The 18,888-nt window shown below is 38.1% G+C and overlaps 1 protein-coding gene across 4 annotated transcripts; it reads left to right on the forward strand.

Moving 5' to 3' along the window:
- Positions 1–3,315: 3,315 nt before the first annotated feature.
- SERBP1 (SERPINE1 mRNA binding protein 1) lies at positions 3,316–18,337 on the forward strand. 4 transcript variants are annotated; one of them, XM_081055927.1, is made up of 8 exons: positions 3,316–3,771; positions 7,152–7,302; positions 7,863–8,003; positions 8,114–8,203; positions 8,772–8,891; positions 11,627–11,804; positions 14,663–14,836; positions 16,189–18,337. In XM_081055927.1, exons 1-8 carry the CDS (start codon positions 3,459–3,461, stop codon positions 16,243–16,245), a joined length of 1,224 nt encoding a protein of 407 aa, XP_080912053.1. In that variant the 5' UTR covers positions 3,316–3,458; the 3' UTR covers positions 16,246–18,337. The 4 variants fall into 4 exon arrangements, with proteins under 4 accessions (XP_080912053.1, XP_080912055.1, XP_080912056.1 ...); XM_081055929.1 differs by having other exon boundaries at positions 3,320–3,771; positions 8,817–8,891; XM_081055930.1 differs by having other exon boundaries at positions 3,332–3,771; positions 8,132–8,203; positions 8,817–8,891.
- The last annotated feature ends 551 nt before the right edge of the window (positions 18,338–18,888 follow it).

Consider the following 18,888-nt stretch of genomic DNA (forward strand, 5'->3'; position numbering starts at 1 on the left):
CTAGACTTGCAAGATTATTCTTAGCATTACATCCTCAGACATAGAAGATTTTCCCTTTTCTTCACAAGAACCACTTTTATTGCTTTTGTTTTAAAAATACATGTTTAGAGCACACTAAAAGTTAGTCTCTTATTTACATTTACGTGGTGCCTGTTCTAGTCCAAAGTGTTATAACAGAATAATAGTTTTCTTTTGCTACAAGTGATAGCAAAACAAGGATGAAGGATTTTTTTCCCTCTACCATGTTCCTAACAATAGTTGCATGCCCAGGCTGTGAGATTAGACAGCCTGTACTCTTTCAGGCAATGTGAATTTGGGGGAGGCACTTAACCAGTTTCCCTATCTGTAACAGGGGGATAGAGATAATGATACTACTTACTTCAGTATGTTGTTCTGAGAATTAAAGAAAATAATACATGTAAGATAGCACAATATCAAGTGTATAGTAGACACTCAAATTATAGTTGTTAGTAATTATTATTATAATATAGCAACAGTTAGTAATAAGGGATTGAGATTATTAAGAAATGGGTAAAAACAAGTTGTAATGTGGTTGAGAACTGAGTATTAGCATCCTAAAAGCAAGTGAGGACTAGAAGGTGGTATCATATTCTGTTTCTCAGTTTTATTAACATTAGCTAACTATATTGGATATTTAATCAAGATATTTGGATACTTCTCAGCATTTACTGCTAGAAACTCTTTAGAGAACTTACTATAGATAAGGCTGTGAAGTTGCGTAAGTATTTTTCAGAGAACAATATGTGATTCAAGCACTGCTACAGGGAACTGATATTTTAGGTTACATTTCTAATCAGTGGTATCTTATAACTTGTCACTGTACTACTCATGCTTTTAATTTGAATAACAGTCTACCAATAGGTCTCCTTTCCTCCTCCCTTGAGGTTTATTCAGCAATATATTTTGTGTTGAGAGTAGCAGGAACATTTAAATATTTTTAAAAACTATTTTAACTTCTCTGAAGAAAGGGAACATTAGTGAAAATAGTTACTTACAATAATTGATTTGTGATATAAAAGAATTACTATTTTGAACTTTAGTCATATACTTTACAAATGGGCTTTAAACTTTCTTGGATTAACCAAAATTCTAGGAGAGAAGAAAAGGAGAAAAGGAAGTTGAAAGTGCTTACAACAGTTTTTTTCTGATCCCAAATGTTTATTTGTATTTCCATGTTAAATTAATAGGTATGTTTTCTGGGAAATATAATTGAACCTCATAAACTCAGAGCCATACAATTCCCCTATATGTAGCTTATCTTTAAATATTTTTATTGTAATAATGCTTGTATAAATTATTTTATAACCAAGTGGTTATAAAAATCTATTTGGGGAAACCAGGGTTCTGTACATAGGATAAAAATGACTAAGTACAGGCCAGACTACGGTAGGAGTGGGCAAATTATTTAGTTTCTTTGTGCTTCATTTTTCTCACCTTAGAAAGGAAATAATACCTTTCTCATAGAGTTGATGTGAGGATTAAATAAAGTCACACATGTAAAGCGCACCAAATACATAGTAAAATATCATTTTAGCTCTTAATTTTGTTGTTGTGGCAATGGCCAGAAAGAGGTAAGCTGCAGATGTCTTTAACACGCAGCTGTTAACAACCCTTGGTAAAAAGAAACAGCTTGTTAAAGCATGGGGATCTTCCAAATTGCACTTGAACTAGTATTTTCAAAGCAGTGTGAGGAGTTACGGTCAAAACTCTTTTTATTTTTCTTGGTAGGAGCCACAAGAGCCAGAGCTTGTGGAAAGTGTTGGAGGGTGTATTCGAGACTGAAGTGTGTGTGAGGCACAGACTGAGGCAACAGAGAAATAGGGGACTTCGAGGAGTGGGGGCTGCATTTAGAAACAAGAAAGCCACCAGGCTTGCTGCCACGTGCCTGTCATATGACTTTTATTTTGCATTCAGGAATTGATTTAACACCTACTCAGAAATTAGTAAGATCACATCCAGCTGTGTCACATACCCTGCCTGGCATCAACATTTAAATCTTATTAAATATTGGAAATTAATAAGAATTGACTGACTTCTATCAGAAGACAGAGTTTAAGAGCTGATGTCAACAGTCTCATGGTGGAATTAGAAGCCTCAGTGAACTCCTGGCATTACAACTTACAGCCGTGGGAATCGGGTAACTCATTTCACCTCCGACCGGTTCATCACCAGTGAAAAGCAGAAAGTACCTATCCCACGAGTTGTCGAGATTAAGGTTATCGGTAGCACCTGAACGACAGAGATTTAGTTTTCTATTATATCCTGTGTTAAGGTGAAAAGGTTTACATTTATGATATATTTAAACACCGATACGCTTGAATATGCACGGACACGCTGTCACTTTAATAGTCGTTAACATTCCCAATTAACATCAACGCTTGTAGTCAATTACAATTAGTTCGCTGACATTATTTTCCTCCCCTCATGGCACATTTCAGACTCTAAAATGTTTTCTTGGTCACATTTTACTAACATTTAATTCTTGGCTTGCCGGACACTTAACGGGCGATTGGATGGACTCCATCTAAAGTGTTTCTAAAAACAGTGCTTTTCGAGGCTGGTGCAGCCTCTAGGAAGTGCTGCCCGTCAGGAGTCAATCGTAATTCAAGGATCCTTTGCAAAACGACGTTTCTCACCCAGGAAAGGGCGCGCACACCACTCCCAAGTGGTAGTTCAATTTGTCGTGTTGATTAATTCTGCTCCCCAAGTCCACGTCCCTGCGAGAGGAAGCGTGTTCTGCTTCACATTATACAGAAAAGTCTCGATTCATCACTGGGGGTACAGGAGGGGCGACTCCAGCAACTGCGCAGCTACTACTAGGGACTTGAGACAGATAGGGTCCCGCGTGGGTGAGGCCAGTGCGGCGCCTTAGCAACCCCCCGCCTCCCCCCAGCCCCGGAAGTTTGTGAGCCTCCAGTTGTGAGACCTGGGAGTCACCTTGACCCTCCCGGAGAGGTGGGGAAAGTTAGCCCTGGGCCGGAGGCGGGGGGAGTAAAACCAAAGACAGTACTTTTCGGGAGCAAAACACGCGGTCACGTTCTCCTGCTTCCAGGATAGCTCGAGACGCAGAGAGTTTAAGGGTGGCGAGAGCAGGTGGCAGGACTCCGCCCACCACCGAGCTTCCCCCTCCCTCAGCTCGCACGCTCCACTCCCTCCGCGAGGCCCCGCCTCTTAGGCGCGCGCGAAGAGTTGTCTCGTCCTACACTCTGGGAATTGTAGTCCCGGCGCCGGGAGCCTCCTCGGTAGGAGCCACTCTGGCCTACATACCCCATGGTGCCACGCGGCACCAGCCGCTCCCGGATGTGTGCCTGGCGCCGGAAGAGAAGACGGCCCCCCTCTCTCGGCCCGGCCATCTTGTGGGAAGAGCTGAAGCAGGCGCTCTTGGCTTGGCGCGGCCCGCTGCAATCCGTGGAGGAACGCGCCGCCGAGCCACCATCATGCCTGGGCATTTACAGGAAGGCTTCGGCTGCGTGGTCACCAACCGATTCGACCAGTTATTTGACGACGAGTCGGACCCGTTCGAGGTGTTGAAGGCAGCAGAGAACAAGAAAAAAGAAGCCGGCGGGGGCGGCGTTGGGGGCCCTGGGGCCAAGAGCGCTGCTCAGGCCGCAGCTCAGACCAACTCCAATGCGGCAGGCAAACAGCTGCGTAAAGAATCCCAGAAAGATCGCAAGAACCCGTTGCCGCCCAACGTTGGCGTGGTGGACAAGAAAGAGGAGACGCAGCCGCCCGTAGCGCTTAAGAAAGAAGGTAAAACCTGTGGTAGAAGGTGAGGGCAACGCAGGGCGGCGGGAAGGAGCCGCGGGGACGTGCGGCTACTCCTGGCTTCTCCAGCGCCGAGCGTCCACGGGCCGTTTGGCTGCCGGTCCCCTCTGTGCGCCCCACACGACACGAGCCAGGCCCGGCGGGGGTGCCAGCCCCAGGTTGAAAGCCCCGCCGCCGGGCGCCCGGAGCCCACCCCCTGCCCGCCGAGGTTCTGAGCGGGGGAGCGCGGGCCGGGGTGACCGGGCAGCGTGGGGTCCCCGGCTCCCTGACCAGGGCGCTGCTCGGCGGTGCGCTTGTCTGGGGCAGGCGTCCCTCCTGCCACCTTGTCCCACGCCGTCGGGGGCTCCCCCGGCGGAAAGCTGGGTCCTCGGCTCGTACCGAGTGCCTTCGGTGCTGGAGGCTTTCCGGCGTTTCCGAGCAAGTCGCCGTTCCTGGGGCCACCGGCGCGGTGCCCCACCCCCACCGCCGTCGCCCCCTCCACCGCTGTAAACTTTCCGGCTCGCCGGAGTGCGCTGCGCCGGGGGCGGGAGGCGGACTTGGCTGCCGGCGCTGAAGCGGGAGCGGGAACTCTGAAGGAGGGTTGGTGGTCCTCCTCCACCAAATGCTGGGGGTCCCGTCCTCGTCGCGAGCTTTTCCCCCGACCCCCCGCGCTCCGCGCTGTTTCAGACCGTGTGGCTCGGCCCGAGCCGCGCGGTGACTCGAGAGCGGAGCTGTCACGTTGGCCAAAGCGGAGCTCTGGGGCCGGCTCTGCCTCCACGTGCGCGTGGAGCGCGGTCGGGGTTTCAGGGCGGGTGGTAGTTGCTTCCAGGTCACTGTCAACTTCCCGGGATTGTCTTGAGCTTCGTTTTTGCATTCTCGCTCCTGGCAGGTGTATCTTTTGTGGTGAAAGAAAAGGCAAAACAGTTGGGGATGAGAAAAGCATACGTGATCAATAACGAGTAGGTGTAGGACCAAAGCTCTGAATCCTTCAAGTCGCTTTCCTGTGTTTCAAGTTGAAATTACCCTTTACTGCCACGTGCTCCTGGAAGGAGTTGTTTCTCGTTAGCTTTCGTTGAATTCGTTAGCATTCAACTAATCGGAAAACCGAATCATGTTAGATTTTGGTGTAGGGTCTTTTTTTTTTTTAATAAAACTTCTGTAAGGCTTGGGGTGAAGAACCAAGGTGGTGAATAAAGCAAAAGAATTCTCGTACTAAAATTGCAGGTTGGAAGTATGGGAGAGCATGTATAGTCGCTGAGGCCAAATAGGGATTCAGTCGGCTAAGCTTCATAGCAGCCTGTACACAACGGAATAAATCGTTTAATTTCTGTGTTAAGAAACACTGGCTTGTGTAATTCCTTAAGCTGTGCTCAGCCTGACCTCTTTGATCACACTAATCCAAAGAAAGCACGTGAAAAAGTTGAGTCTGAGGTGTGAATCTAAAATAATACAAGATAGGTGTGTTCACCCATTTTGAATGTTCAAAGCATGAACCATTGTTTAAATCCCTCAGTTGTTTTGACCATAAAGCACATCTTTGAAATAAACTCTTACCTGGAAACTAGTATTTTAAGTTACAGCGGCAGGGAATTATTTCATAAAATTAAAACCAGGACTGCTTGCCATTCAATAGAGTTTCCTTGGGAAATCTTCCATATTTCAACATTTTTCTTATAGATCAATGTTTCAGAGCACCCTTAACCTTAAGTTGCATAAAACATAAATTTGTAAATAAAGGGGAAATGTTGAATTAAAAAAATACTCACTTTGAGATCCTGCTGTCTGTCAGTCAATGTTTACAAAGTTGTTGCCCTGATCATGTGTTTTGTGCCTTTGAATATAGGTCCTGGCACAGTGCTAGACATACTTTAGACATGCATTTAATGTTTTTAAGAAATAGTTTGTAGTTCATCTTTTGTCTATTTGAAGAACTTGAGAATTGACACCACAGAATATCATTGAGTGTAGACCAAGGTGTTTTTTAAAAAAATATTAAAAGCCTGGAATCTAGTTCAAGTTACTTGCAAGTATAGAGAAATCAATGAAGAGAACTTGCATTTTTAAATGTCAGTTATTGGGTGAATTTAGTAAGGTTTTTAGATTCTGTAAAGCCTATATTGAATATTGGGTGGGGAAGCAAGCCATTGTTCATTTGGGTGTGTGTGGCTTGGATATCATTATAAGGACTGGTTCCATAGCTCCGCCCTAATACACTGTACCTGTGACGAAATTTAAAAAGCCTTGGTGTATGATCTAACTATTGTGGCCTATCTTGAGAGCTTATGGGGAATGGACTTTAAAATTTTATTGAAGAGTTTGTTGATATTTACTGTTTGACGCCAGTTACAAGCACCTACCTGAATGACTAGGTGTGTCCTGGTGGTGGTCCACTTTCTTAGAAAGAACCAGAGTGAATCAGCTTAAGATCTTGTTATAAAAAACCAATTCCTCAGCTGGTTTTTGACTGTCAGAATTTGTGGTTTGGGAATTAGAGCATACCTGAAATTTTACAATCATGAATTTAACCATCAATCTACTTATCTTTAAGGCCACCAGTAACACATATTGGTTGCCTTTGTGGGCCCCAGGAAAAAAAGTAATAAAGGAGGAAATCAGTAACTCCTTTAGCCATCACTTAATGCCACAAGTTTCTGTTTCCTAAATATTGCTTAAAAAGGGTCTGTGTGTGGGGTGGGGGGTGGGGGGGCAGGATTCTTTGGATACAAAGATACTTGTAAGAGCAAACCAAAATAAAAGCTCTCCATAATGATAAAATAACAAGTATACCCTAATGGTTGCATAATAATGTATATTCTGTAAGTGAAGTGTAGTATGTGTGTATATACTATATAGTATATACATAAACAAATAGAGGATGATGGTGCTTCTTCCTGGTTAAATAGCTATTTCAAACTATGGATATGTAATCCTAAATGTTATTATCTGGTGAATGTGTGGATTTGTTGGGCTATTTTTGAATGGCTACTGCTGTTGTCTTCTTTGGTATCTTGAAAGCCAAAATGTATCATTTGGGTACAGTTCCTTTAAATTTAGGGTTTTAAATTGATTGGCATCTCAAAAATTAGAGGAATAATGGCTGACTACCCAGATGACTTCCAAGTCAGTTGCAGAGGATGCTTTGGGGGGAAAATGACTTGGCAAACTAAATAGTAATTTGAAACAAGTTTATTGTCTTTAAAATGGGAATTTCTCTATAAAGTAGTTGGTTACACTTTAGAGATGTCCACTGCTTGCCTTTTTCAACAGGAAGTGCTAGTTAGTGGACTGAAAGAGTAGCAACATTTCTTTTTTCTTTTAACAGTCTAGGCCTACCCTGTTTTGTGTTGCAAAAATAATTACCTTTTGCTGGTTATTTATCATTTTAGGAATAAGACGAGTTGGAAGAAGACCTGATCAACAACTTCAGGGTGATGGGAAAATAATTGATAGGAGACCAGAAAGGCGACCACCTCGTGAACGACGATTTGAAAAGCCACTTGAAGAAAAGGGTGAAGGAGGAGAATTTTCAGTTGATAGGCAAGATTTTTTTAAAATGCTCTTCGTGTTTTGTCAGTATCAGTTTTTCAAAGAAATGACTGAATGTGTGCATTGTTATACTTCAGACATTTTGGTAACCGTTTTTAGATTTCTTGTATTGAAACACTTCAGTTGAATTGATGAACAATTTCTTTTCCTTGCTATCCCCAGGTATTGAGTTAACAGGAAAGTCCTGTGGGGGTAATTGTTTATAGCAAAGCAGATTTCTCACACTATGCATATTAGATATGTTTATTTTAATTAAGTGTGTTGATGAATAGCAATTTTACTAGATTATAATGTGAAATGAATAACAGTGAAAAAGTATACGCACTAGTAAGTTTTAAAGAATGTCAAAATAATTTTCTTATTTTGGGGGAGCTTCCTAGTTTTGATTTCCTTTATTTGTTTAGAAATAGACTATTTTGAATTTTCTAAAATGTATTTAACTGTTGGGTTATGAGCCAGTAAATATGTTCTGTTATTTTTGTGCCTTTGAATTTTGCTTGTTCTTTTTTCTGGCAACCCGGGGTGAGTATAATAGTTTTTATTTGTTGTAGACCGATTATTGACCGGCCTATCAGAGGCCGTGGTGGTCTTGGAAGAGGTCGAGGAGGCCGTGGACGTGGAATGGGCCGAGGAGATGGATTTGATTCTCGTGGCAAACGTGAATTTGATAGGCATAGTGGAAGTGATAGATCGTAAGTCTTACTGGTTTTTATTATGTTTTTGTATTTGAAACTACTTATTTAATAAAACAAAATTTGAATTTCTAGAACTAAAGAGTATTATGTTAACTCAGTTTTGTTAGTTCTTTTTCACATTACAGTGGCCTGAAGCATGAGGACAAACGTGGAGGTAGCGGATCTCACAACTGGGGAACTGTCAAAGATGAATTAACGTTGGTATTCTGATTTTTAAAAATAACTAATTTTAATAGAATTGATCCTATACCTTCATAGAGGTCCACCCATAGCTATTAACTTTTATTTGTCCCTGGGGCAAGAATTGATGTTCTCATTTCAACTACTTTCTTAAAAGATAGTGTCTTGTTGGACATGTTTGGGTTATAATGTGTAAGTGACCAAAATTTCTCTATTTCAATATATGTGATAAGAGTTTTTCTTTTCATATGGATATCTGAAACCCTAAATTAATTTTGTTTGGATATTCTGATTTTCTGTGTCTTGAATAGTTCCTAGCTATTGAGCTTCTGGTCATAAAAATTGGACAAGCCGGTGAAGCTTGGTTTTAGAACTAACTGTTCTGTCCTACTACAATATAGTACTTGATCTATAACTTGGATCAGTATGCATTTTTAAGTTATTTTCTCTTTAAAGTCTACTGGGGAGTAAAGTTAGTAGGAAAAGACTTACAGAATGTAAAGATTTTTAAATATTTTTGTATAAAGAATCCTTTGGCTACATATAAATGGACCTAGATGCCTTTCTTTTTCTTTCTTTCCTTAGAGAGTCCCCCAAATACATTCAGAAACAAATATCTTATAATTGCAGTGACTTGGAGCAACCGAATGTGACTGAGGAAACACCTGAAGGTGAAGAACACCCAGTGGCGGACACGGAAAATAAGTAAGTGGTTTTATGTGGCCTGGTCTTGCTCCGTCATTGGAATCAGTCTGGAATCGACCGAGAAAATAACCTAGGGGTGTAATGCTGTTAACTTGATGGCTTTGTAACAGGAGAGACTTTCCTTATACCTAGTCCTTCAAAGAGGATCAGTTTAGAGGAGTGTTTTACGAAGCCACATACTGGGTTCTAATGCTTTGAAAAATAGAAATGGTTGTTTCTATTTGAAATGATCGTTGTTGTCTTAAAAATACAAGGAAAATAGTAAAACCATAAGGAAAATAGTAAAACCTGTTAGCCCTAAGCACAAAAATTAACTATCTTACTCTGAGAATAGAGAATAGGAATAGGATAATGCTTTTTATCTAACTGCCTTACTTGGAAGAGGTCATGGTGAGGATATGTAAGTAATGAACAATTCAAGTGATGGCTGTCTGAAGACATCGACTAGGTGGGAACCGGAATCTGAAACTGGGCATTTATAAACATTAGACCAAATGGTTGAACTAAGAGAAGTTGTGATATTCAGACCTCATAGTGGATAGTACTTGAGACTCTCTATACAAATTTTATTCTGAGACGGTTTAAAACTATAAAACTTGACCATTTTAAAATTAGTTCCTCCATCTCTTTGAATTTTTTTTCCATCAACGTAGAATTTGGAACATAGCATTATTGGCCTGTTTTAAGATGTATGATTTGTGCAAGAGCCAGAATATTAGTTCACTAGTTTTCTTAATCTTTTTAATTTTCTGAGTTTTTAGGTAGGAGACTTGAAGTTTTTGTTTATCCAGGGGTGGGAGAGTTTTAAAGATTCAAGTTATGCTGGTACAGATAATTTAATTTTTTCCTCTAGGTTCCATCAAACCAAGCAGAAGTTACGTAGCAGTCATTTCTTATAGTATTGTGGTTCAAATTCTTCCACTATAGATTATTTAGCTCAGTAATTCTTAGCCAGGACATACTGAAATCAATGGGGTATGCTTTTCTAAATTTTCCTTTTTTTCCAGGAAGAATTGCTCTTACAGTGAACCACTATTAATGATTGGAGTATCATATTCCATAGAATAAGGAATAACAGATTTGCTGTTGGAGAGAATAGATAAAAATACATGGTGTTAAGTGATGTGTTGAACTTGGGGAAATATAAATTTGTTTATATGAAACTATGTGGAATCATAATTTTGTGTGGTAAGCAATGAAATTGTGATGGGTGAGTTAAATGAACCTTATATAACATCAACTACTTTACAATCCTCAATATAACTGTTGTTAATAAAGAGTCCAGGCTTAAATCAGCTTAAGAGTGATTTGCAAAGATTATAAATGTTTACCAGAAGGAAGTCATGTATTGATAGGGTATTGGAAGCAAATCCTTAACTCAGGACCCAGGAATGAGAAATTGAGGGTATTTTATCTAAAGAAGGTCGTGATGACATGAGAGCAGTCTCCAGTTTGCTCCAGAGTGGGGGAGAATCTGAACTTAATATTATATCTTGCAATGGAGGTATAAAATTAAGCACAACTTTGGCTGACTTTGACTCCCCTGTATAGTTTCCAGAGCTTCTATTTTGTCTCATTTGATGCTTACAAGAACCCTTGAAGAAGGTAGGTGTCATGATGTGATGAAGTGTGCTGAGTTCTGTTCTTGCCTGTGTCACAACTTAAGTAACTGGGACCTTTTTTCTTAGTTTTCTCATCTGTAAACTGATAGAGTTGAACTTGATAGGCAAGATATCATCAATGTAAATTTGGTCTAGGAAGTTTTAAGATTGAATTTGTCAAACAGTCAAGATTGATTGGAGGGAGGGGATATTTGAGCTCTAAGGCTAACTGAATCACCTGCTATCTTTGGAAAGAAGCAGAACTCCCAAAATAGCAAACACCTTGTTTGGTGACAATTGGAAATTGAGATTAAACTAAAATAATGGATTCCTAGGCCTGTGCTTTCATTCTGCAAAAAGGGAAAATGACAATGTATAATAGTTGTAACCTTGAATAAAAATCTTGTAAAAAAAGAAAAAAAGTAGTTATGACTTGAGAAGTGTATTTGGAAATAACTAGTATTAAATACTGAAACCTATGTGTTTTGTGGAGAGTTTCATTACTATTGAAGCCTCAGTCGACTTTTTGTCCATACACACAGGTTAGTTTGAAAGTTGGAGTACATAGAGTTTAGGATTTGTAGAAACTTGGTTTTTAAAGTTTGTTTTGTTTTGCTTTTAGTATTGCTCAAATAAAGGATAGAGAAACAGTTCTTTTATATTCTAGAATGTGAAACTTGGTTTCATGGGCATTATAGATGATTACCTTCATAGATGTTACGAGTTATGTATTGTGGGAAATTACAGAAGTTAGAAATGTGTTTCAAGAGAAGCTAAGCAAGAGTTCATTCACATAAGGGTACAGTTCTAAAACAAAGGAGTGTGGTTTTTAAGGAATTTGTATTTTAGGTTTCGTAAAGCCAATTCCAGATTGTATTACTGATAGATTATCATTTAAAAATTTATGAAGATGAATTGTATTTTTCTCAGGTATCCACTAATTTAACAAGCATTGAATTCCTGGTCTGTACCAAATTACGTTAGCTGTTGGGTTACAAAGAAAACTATGATCCTCCCTTCCTTGGATAATCTCTAAAATATTACCAACCAGCCAAGATTAACTCCCTTAACTTACAAGCAATGTAGATTTTATCAGTCATCTATCAGCAGTAAAATTGAAACATCTTTTCACAGGGAGAATGAAGTTGAAGAAGTAAAGGAAGAGGGTCCAAAAGAAATGACTTTGGATGAATGGAAGGCTATTCAGAATAAGGACCGAGCAAAAGTAGAATTTAATATCCGAAAACCAAATGAAGGTGCTGATGGGCAATGGAAGAAGGGATTTGTTCTTCATAAGTCAAAGAGTGAAGAGGTAAAATTAACTTCTGTGGTATTTGAAAATGTTCAGATGTGTTTTGAATTGTATTTATAATTTTCGGTTTAAAATTTCATGTGGATAATCTTTATAAAGAAGAAAAGCTTTACATAGGATTGTTTGGGGCAGATAAATTGCTCAGAAAGGAAAATAAGCTGCATTATTACATACCAAGAAATTTAGTCCTTCAATCAGTTCGTAATTATTTATAACATGGTAGTCTCCCCCTCGCCAAAAGCTGTTAGTCAGTAGTATATCATATTAGTGTTTTAGAAATATGGTAGGTCTTTTCAAAGCTGTGATAATATTTTTTTAAAATTTTGCTTAACTGGTGATCATGCAAGGACATGTGTTAAATTGAAAGGTTGGCATTTTCATGTGGCTTAGCCTAAAATAAAATGAGTGGCTTCGTTCAGTATTCAGTTTTTGAACCTGCCTGTGCTGTAAATACTGGTCAGGACTCTTCAGTAGATGGCAGTGAGGAGTGAGGTAAAGACCAGATAATTAATTAATTTACAGTTTTTCTTTACTTATGAAACACAGAAACTAATGAAAGTACTTGAGAAGGTAGGTTTGTGGCTTTTGAGTTTGGTGGCTTCTATTGAAGTCTTGGGGCACAATCCCAGTGCTGTATCTTCTTAGGGCTTGAGTAAGTTTGAGATTTTAATCATGAAGTTGGATTAAAATATTATGAAGGCAACCTGTAATAAAAAGATTCAATAGGGTCTTACTACATTTTAATTTTCTAAACAAAATAGCTGTGAAAAAAACTGAAACATTTTGAAATTAAACTGAGGTTGAAGAGACTTAAATACTTGCCTGGGATTAGAGATGATTTTTTTAAACATTGACTTAAAATAGTAAAAATGAAGACATTCTTTTAAGTGTCAAGGCCTGTTAAAAAAAAAACACCGTTTTGCTTCATTAGAACACTTGGTTATTTTTTCACAGTATTTGCAGATGAAGTTGTTTTGTGTATCTGGGTAAAACAATAGGATTCCTGATTAAAGAACCTTGAAAGTTCACCTTGGAGAGATTGTTTATTTGAACTAATTAAATTTGTTACGTTAATATGAAAAAGATTTATTAGGCACATTTGAGACAATTATTTGTAACTTTTTTGGGGTCCTGACAGAACTTTTCTCCAGAAAAAGATATATGTACAAAATTCTGATACAGTTTTAGGTGATTCGTTAATATCCTGAAGCCTTTTCGTGGATTTTATAAAAATTGGGTAAGGTATTCCAGTTTTAAGTATTATGAGGTGATGTATGTGATTAGAAAGTTTTGAAAATTATGAAATGTGAAACTGATGAGGAATAACCTTGAAACCAGGACATTTTCATTATTAAGCCATTTCCATATGTTTGGGCCCTTCGAGTGCCTTTGTGATGCGGGTACGTGTTTAGATCTGGCCTCTGGCCTTACTGGCCTTTGTATTTGAACATATGGAGGTCTTCAAGTGAGTTGTATACAGTATTTTAAGTGCTGTTTCTTTTTTACATGCCTTCAGCCTCACAACACGTATGAAGTAGGGAAAAGAAACTTTTTCGAAATGGAGATCTGAGTTATGGTGTCATTGACAGCTGAGACCAGAGATCTTATTTCCTGATTATTATTCATTGCTTTAGAAAAGGAATTTTTTGCCAGTTTATCCTACTAGTTACCTTAAAGGTTAGAGATGTGCTTTGAATATCAGACCTCCTTTTTATTAATGTAGTAACACCTTTGAGGTGTTTTAGTAGTATATATCCGCTTACACCTTTTTGCTTCTGTGCTCTAGAGACTTATACAAACTTCTAATTAATAAATGGTGATTATTGTTTAGCTGTTGCAAACATTTGAAAATAAGACAATTAGTATATATAATTGACTTTAATTTGCTAGTGGTTTTGTGGATTGACATTTATGTTTAGGCTTCTTTAAAAATTAATATTCAAAAAAAGACTTTCTGTTGCCTGGTATGGCACTAGGGGATGTGTTTAATTCAGATATTAGATGATTAAAGGAGTGAAAACATGGATACAAATAGAAAATTTACTTGTGCTTTACAGGGTAGTTATTAACAGTTGAAATACTACAAACTTAAGAAAGAACAAAACTTTTCATTCCTTCACAAAAGAGGGTTATACATGTATTTAGAAAAATTAAACTATGTACTTTACAGTAGTATAAAGGAAAGTTTCCAACTCGAAGATTAAAACTCATCCCAAACATACAAGAAGAAATCACGCATTAAGCAGAGTAAAATTCTCTGGGTTTTTTTTTTGTAGATTGTGTCATGAGGCATATACATAAACGCAAAGTAGGGATTGATTTCACAAACGTGATGGTTTCATTTTAAAGATGATTACTATAAGGCATGATTTTATTTGTGTGCAGCTTTTCAAGGTTTCCTTAGGTATTTGAAACTATAGCGCTCCAGTTTATATGGAAGAACATACTTGTATATGAATAGAGAAACATTTTGAGAAGTCTACACAATTGCTTTTCCCAAGTCATGGTTGGAAAAATATAGAGCATGTTTTCTTTATAATTTATAAAGAGATTCAGCATTATCAACATTAGAAACCTTGCATGCCATCTGCATGAGGGGTTCCTTTATGAGGAATCCTAATCTGAAGGACATATCTTAAATGGACTTACCCATACTTCCCATTAAAGGAATATGAAAGAAAATGAAAGGAATTCTTCCCTTAAGATCATTATAGCTGATCCCAAAGCTTGCTTGTTATCTGTAGTGGTGCTGATAGATTTGTTCACACACAGTACAGATGTGGTCTTTTTAGAGCTCATTTACAAATTTGCAACATTACTTTCCTATTAATCACTCAGTGGCTTTGATACATTTTTAGGCTCATGCTGAAGATTCGGTTATGGATCATCATTTCCGGAAGCCAGCAAATGATATAACATCTCAGCTGGAGATCAATTTTGGAGACCTTGGCCGCCCAGGACGTGGTGGCAGGGGAGGACGAGGTGGCCGTGGGCGTGGTGGCCGTCCAAACCGTGGCAGCAGGACTGACAAGGTAATCGTAAGATTTGTTGTTTTATGTAATTTGAAGATCTCTTTTGGTAAATCTCTGCTCAAGGTCCTTTTGGGGACATAAGTAGAAGAAGAAAAAGGTAGACATGTCTTCAAGAAACTGCATTTTAGGTTATATTTTGTTTAAAGCACTTAAATGACTGAGGAGTGTTGCCAGTAGTTAAATTACCACCCTTTATTGAATACTTATTAGGTGCTGGTTATGGTGTGGTGGTAGGCATTTTATGTATTACGTCATTTAATTGTTACTATGTTGACATCTACCATTTTACAGAAGAGGAAATTCAGGTACAGGGAACCAAGTTAACTCGGCTTTTGCCAAAGGTCTACCTGAAATGCCAACTACTTCCTTTGCCTTGACTCTTCATTGCTTTTAGGTCTCAGCTTAACCTTTGAGTTCATTATATAATCGTGTGACACTCACTAAATGATTGTCTAGTAAACACCTTTTTTTTCTTAATTTTTTACTAGACTTCTGTGAGGTGGAATTCATTTTTGTCCTAGTTTTTATAGTCTCCCATGCTTTGTACAGCGTGCAACACAAAACCAGTTCTTATGAAATACTTTGATAGAAGCCCTAGTAATTGATAGTTTTGAATGCTGATCTGTTTGACGCCCAAGTCCATGTTTTTAATGTATAGATATTATTAAAGTATTAGAATTAACCTTTGGGTTGGTTTATTGTCTCTTATGGTCTAGCTAGGATACAACCATAATGTCATTGAGTTCTCAACACCCGATAACACAAATTGGGGACCCATCTGCTGGAGTCTCAGTATTACAGATTTTATGGTCACTAGTAACAGTGTGATTTGTTTCTGTGTCTTCCTCTGGTATCACGTGTTTTTAAAGGCCAGTGTTGTATACGTGGACCGTTTTAATACTTTTGTTGTTGTTATTTCTACTTGTAAATGGCATTTGGCAGTTGAGTCTCTTTCTGTAATATTGATAAATGTGTTGCTTAAATCATTATAATCGGTTTTTTAGCCTGCTTTCAAATTGATGCCATTCTTACTTAGCAAGTGGGGAAACAGGGACACTTACAGGAAGAATCCACATATCCCATATGAATCTACTTGTATGCTTTATTAGAAAAAAATAACTCGTGCTGATACTAGGGTATTTTCCTAGACCTTGATAGAAATTCAGGACAAGGATCATTGCAAGTTATTTGTAGTCCTATTCTGATCCATAATTTTGCCTTGAACTAAAAGCTTTGACACACTTTACTATTTTTAATAACTTCAAGGTTTTTTAGAGTTCTGTGTCTAAATGTAGACACTGGCAGTTTATCTTCAAAATTTGAGAATTAATTTTGGTTTGTTTCTTTTTCAGTCAAGTGCTTCTGCTCCTGATGTAGATGACCCAGAGGCATTCCCAGCTCTGGCTTAACTGGATGCCATAAAACAACCCTGGTTCCTTTGTGGACCCTCCTCTCTGAGGTTTTGCATGCTTAAGGATCCCAAACGACTAAGAAATTAAAAAAAAAAAGACTGTCATTCATACCTTTCACACCTACAGACTGAATTTTATCTGTTTTGAAAATGAACTTCTCTAGCTACACAGAAGTAACAATATGGTAGTCAGTTTTGTATTTAGAAATGTATTGGTAGCAGGGATGTTTTCATAATTTTCAGAGATTATGCATTCTTCATGAATATTTTGTATTGCTGCTTGCAAACATGCATTTCCAAACTTGAAATATAGGTGTGAACAGTGTGTACCAGTTTAAAGCTTTCACTTCATTTGTGTTTTTTAATTAAGGATTTAGATGTTCCCCCAATTACCGACCGGTTTTAAATACTGGACATATCAGTTTTAATACCTGCTTTGCATTTTCACACATGGTCAACTGGGACATGTAAACTTTGTCAAATTTTATGCTGTGTGGAATACTAACTACTTTGTGTATTTTAACTTAGTTTTAATATTTTCATTTCTGGGAAAAAAATCTTTTCACTTCTCATGATAGTTATATGCTAAATCTTTATATACAGAAATACCAGACTTGAAAATTTCAAAGCACATTGGTTTATTAACCCTTGCTCCTGCATGGTTCATTAGGTTCCAATTATAATTGATTCACAATTTCAAAATGTGTGACTTTCCCACTTTAAAAACCAAATTAGACACCTTACTGGTGAAAGTTGTTTAAGCTACTTATTGTTGATAGACACATCCTGTTAGGTGAAGTAGTTTTATGGGTGTTGGGCTTTTCCCACTCCAATAGAGTGGGTGGAACAAAGCTGATTTGGCTAATGCATAATGAAATTTCAACTGTATGGCAAGTTGGTATGATTTGTGTGTGTGAAAGGTCCCAGATCAAAATTGTACACCCAGAATCAACAACCCTTTAACCCTTCCTTGTTCTAAAGAAACCAAAGGGCACTGGTTAGTATGGTAAGATGGGGGAGTATATTAATTTTTGGAATTTGGAAAGCAGACAGCTTTAGTCGATAAGGTTGGAACAGCAGCACCATCCATGATATATAAACCAAAAAATGCTGTTCTTGAATTTCCTATATTGCTATTAATTTTGGTCCTGAGTTGATAGATACTGTTCCACAGAACGTGGTATCTTACGTCTTCTCCATTAGAAAATTAGGTTAATGGATTACTGAACTGGAGCATCACCACTTAGTAAAACATGGAGAGAAGGATCAATAAACAGGTTTTCTACGATCCTTTTTTTTTTTTAAAGTCTTCTGACACATTGTTAAAGCAGGAAAGGAATTTTATTTATAGTTTTAAAAACTTTTTTTGTCACTCTTTAATTTTCAGTAATTTTCTACCAGTGTATGGTAATGTCCAGTTTTTAAAATATTGAAGATCTTAAATCATAAAATGTCTGCTGTTTAGCTGATTAGTTCTACCATACACTTCTAAGAGAGAAGTTGCACAAGTACGAAAGTTAATTCATTTGGGTTACTAGTTACCTACCAGTTTGACATCTTAGGAAGGAGGTAATTGGTTTTTAACGATGGATAAACCTCTGCTGGTGTTTTGGATCTTATGCTGAGTGTGTTCTGGTGCTAATGTCTAATACAGTTTTATATTTACAAACATACCTTCTACCCAGAGGCAAGTATTAATTTAGTCCATATGGACTATTGACCCCTCGAGATTGCAGCGTACGTACTCCTAAGTCAGTGTGTTTAGACTTTAGAGTATCTTAACTCATTTCTGGACATGTAATATGTTTATAAACCTCTTGGTTTCTAGCAACATATAGAAATCACCTGTTATTAAAAACACTTCAAGTTCTACTCTCTGTCAGCCATTGCTGACATTCTGTCACTAGAGAATACACGGCAATATCTGATATGTTGCAAGCTTTCAAGTTAGCCTGAACTTTAAAAAGTTGGTCCATTAGTTGTATCTGGTGGATGTAATTTGCCTCCTAGTTCACTCTGTGTCAAGAGCTAAAACTGTGAACCTAACTTTCTTTTATTGGTGGGTAATAAAGATTTTATTTTCATGCTCACTTCTTAAAAGTCATAAAAAAATCAAATAGGAGCCCATTTATCGTCATGTGTTTTCTGACCTGTTTGTGCATCCCTAAGATAATGCTCATATTTGGCCCCTTATGCTTAGATTTTGTTTATGTGGTTTTTTTTTTTTTTTTTTTTTAAGCCAGGGCTGTCTTAATGACATTTGGGAGGGATACCTGTTTTAAGGAGTACTATAATTAGGTGCATTCTTAAAAAAATTAATTTGAGGACTGACCAAACAATTGGCATTTCTCTTAGCAGGTCACGTATTTAAGTGTGAAGGTTAATCATACTGAATGCCACTCTTTGTAGGGGCCACTTTTTCTTTCATACTCTAAAGAAAACTTAATTGATAGAGATCCCTAAATTGTAATGGTGGCTAATTTAATGCTTTAGTGAGCTTTTACCTTGATGCTTTTAAATGGGAATTACGCTAGAGTTGATATTTCTTAAGATATTTTCAGCTTCTATTGAAATGATTGGGATATGGTTTCTTTTTTAGTTAAATACTATTTTGAGATGTGTGGAGTTAAAAATGTAAACC

Source organism: Rhinolophus hipposideros (genome assembly GCF_964194185.1).
Source record: "Rhinolophus hipposideros genome assembly, chromosome: 8".
Lineage (NCBI taxonomy): Eukaryota > Metazoa > Chordata > Mammalia > Chiroptera > Rhinolophidae > Rhinolophus > Rhinolophus hipposideros.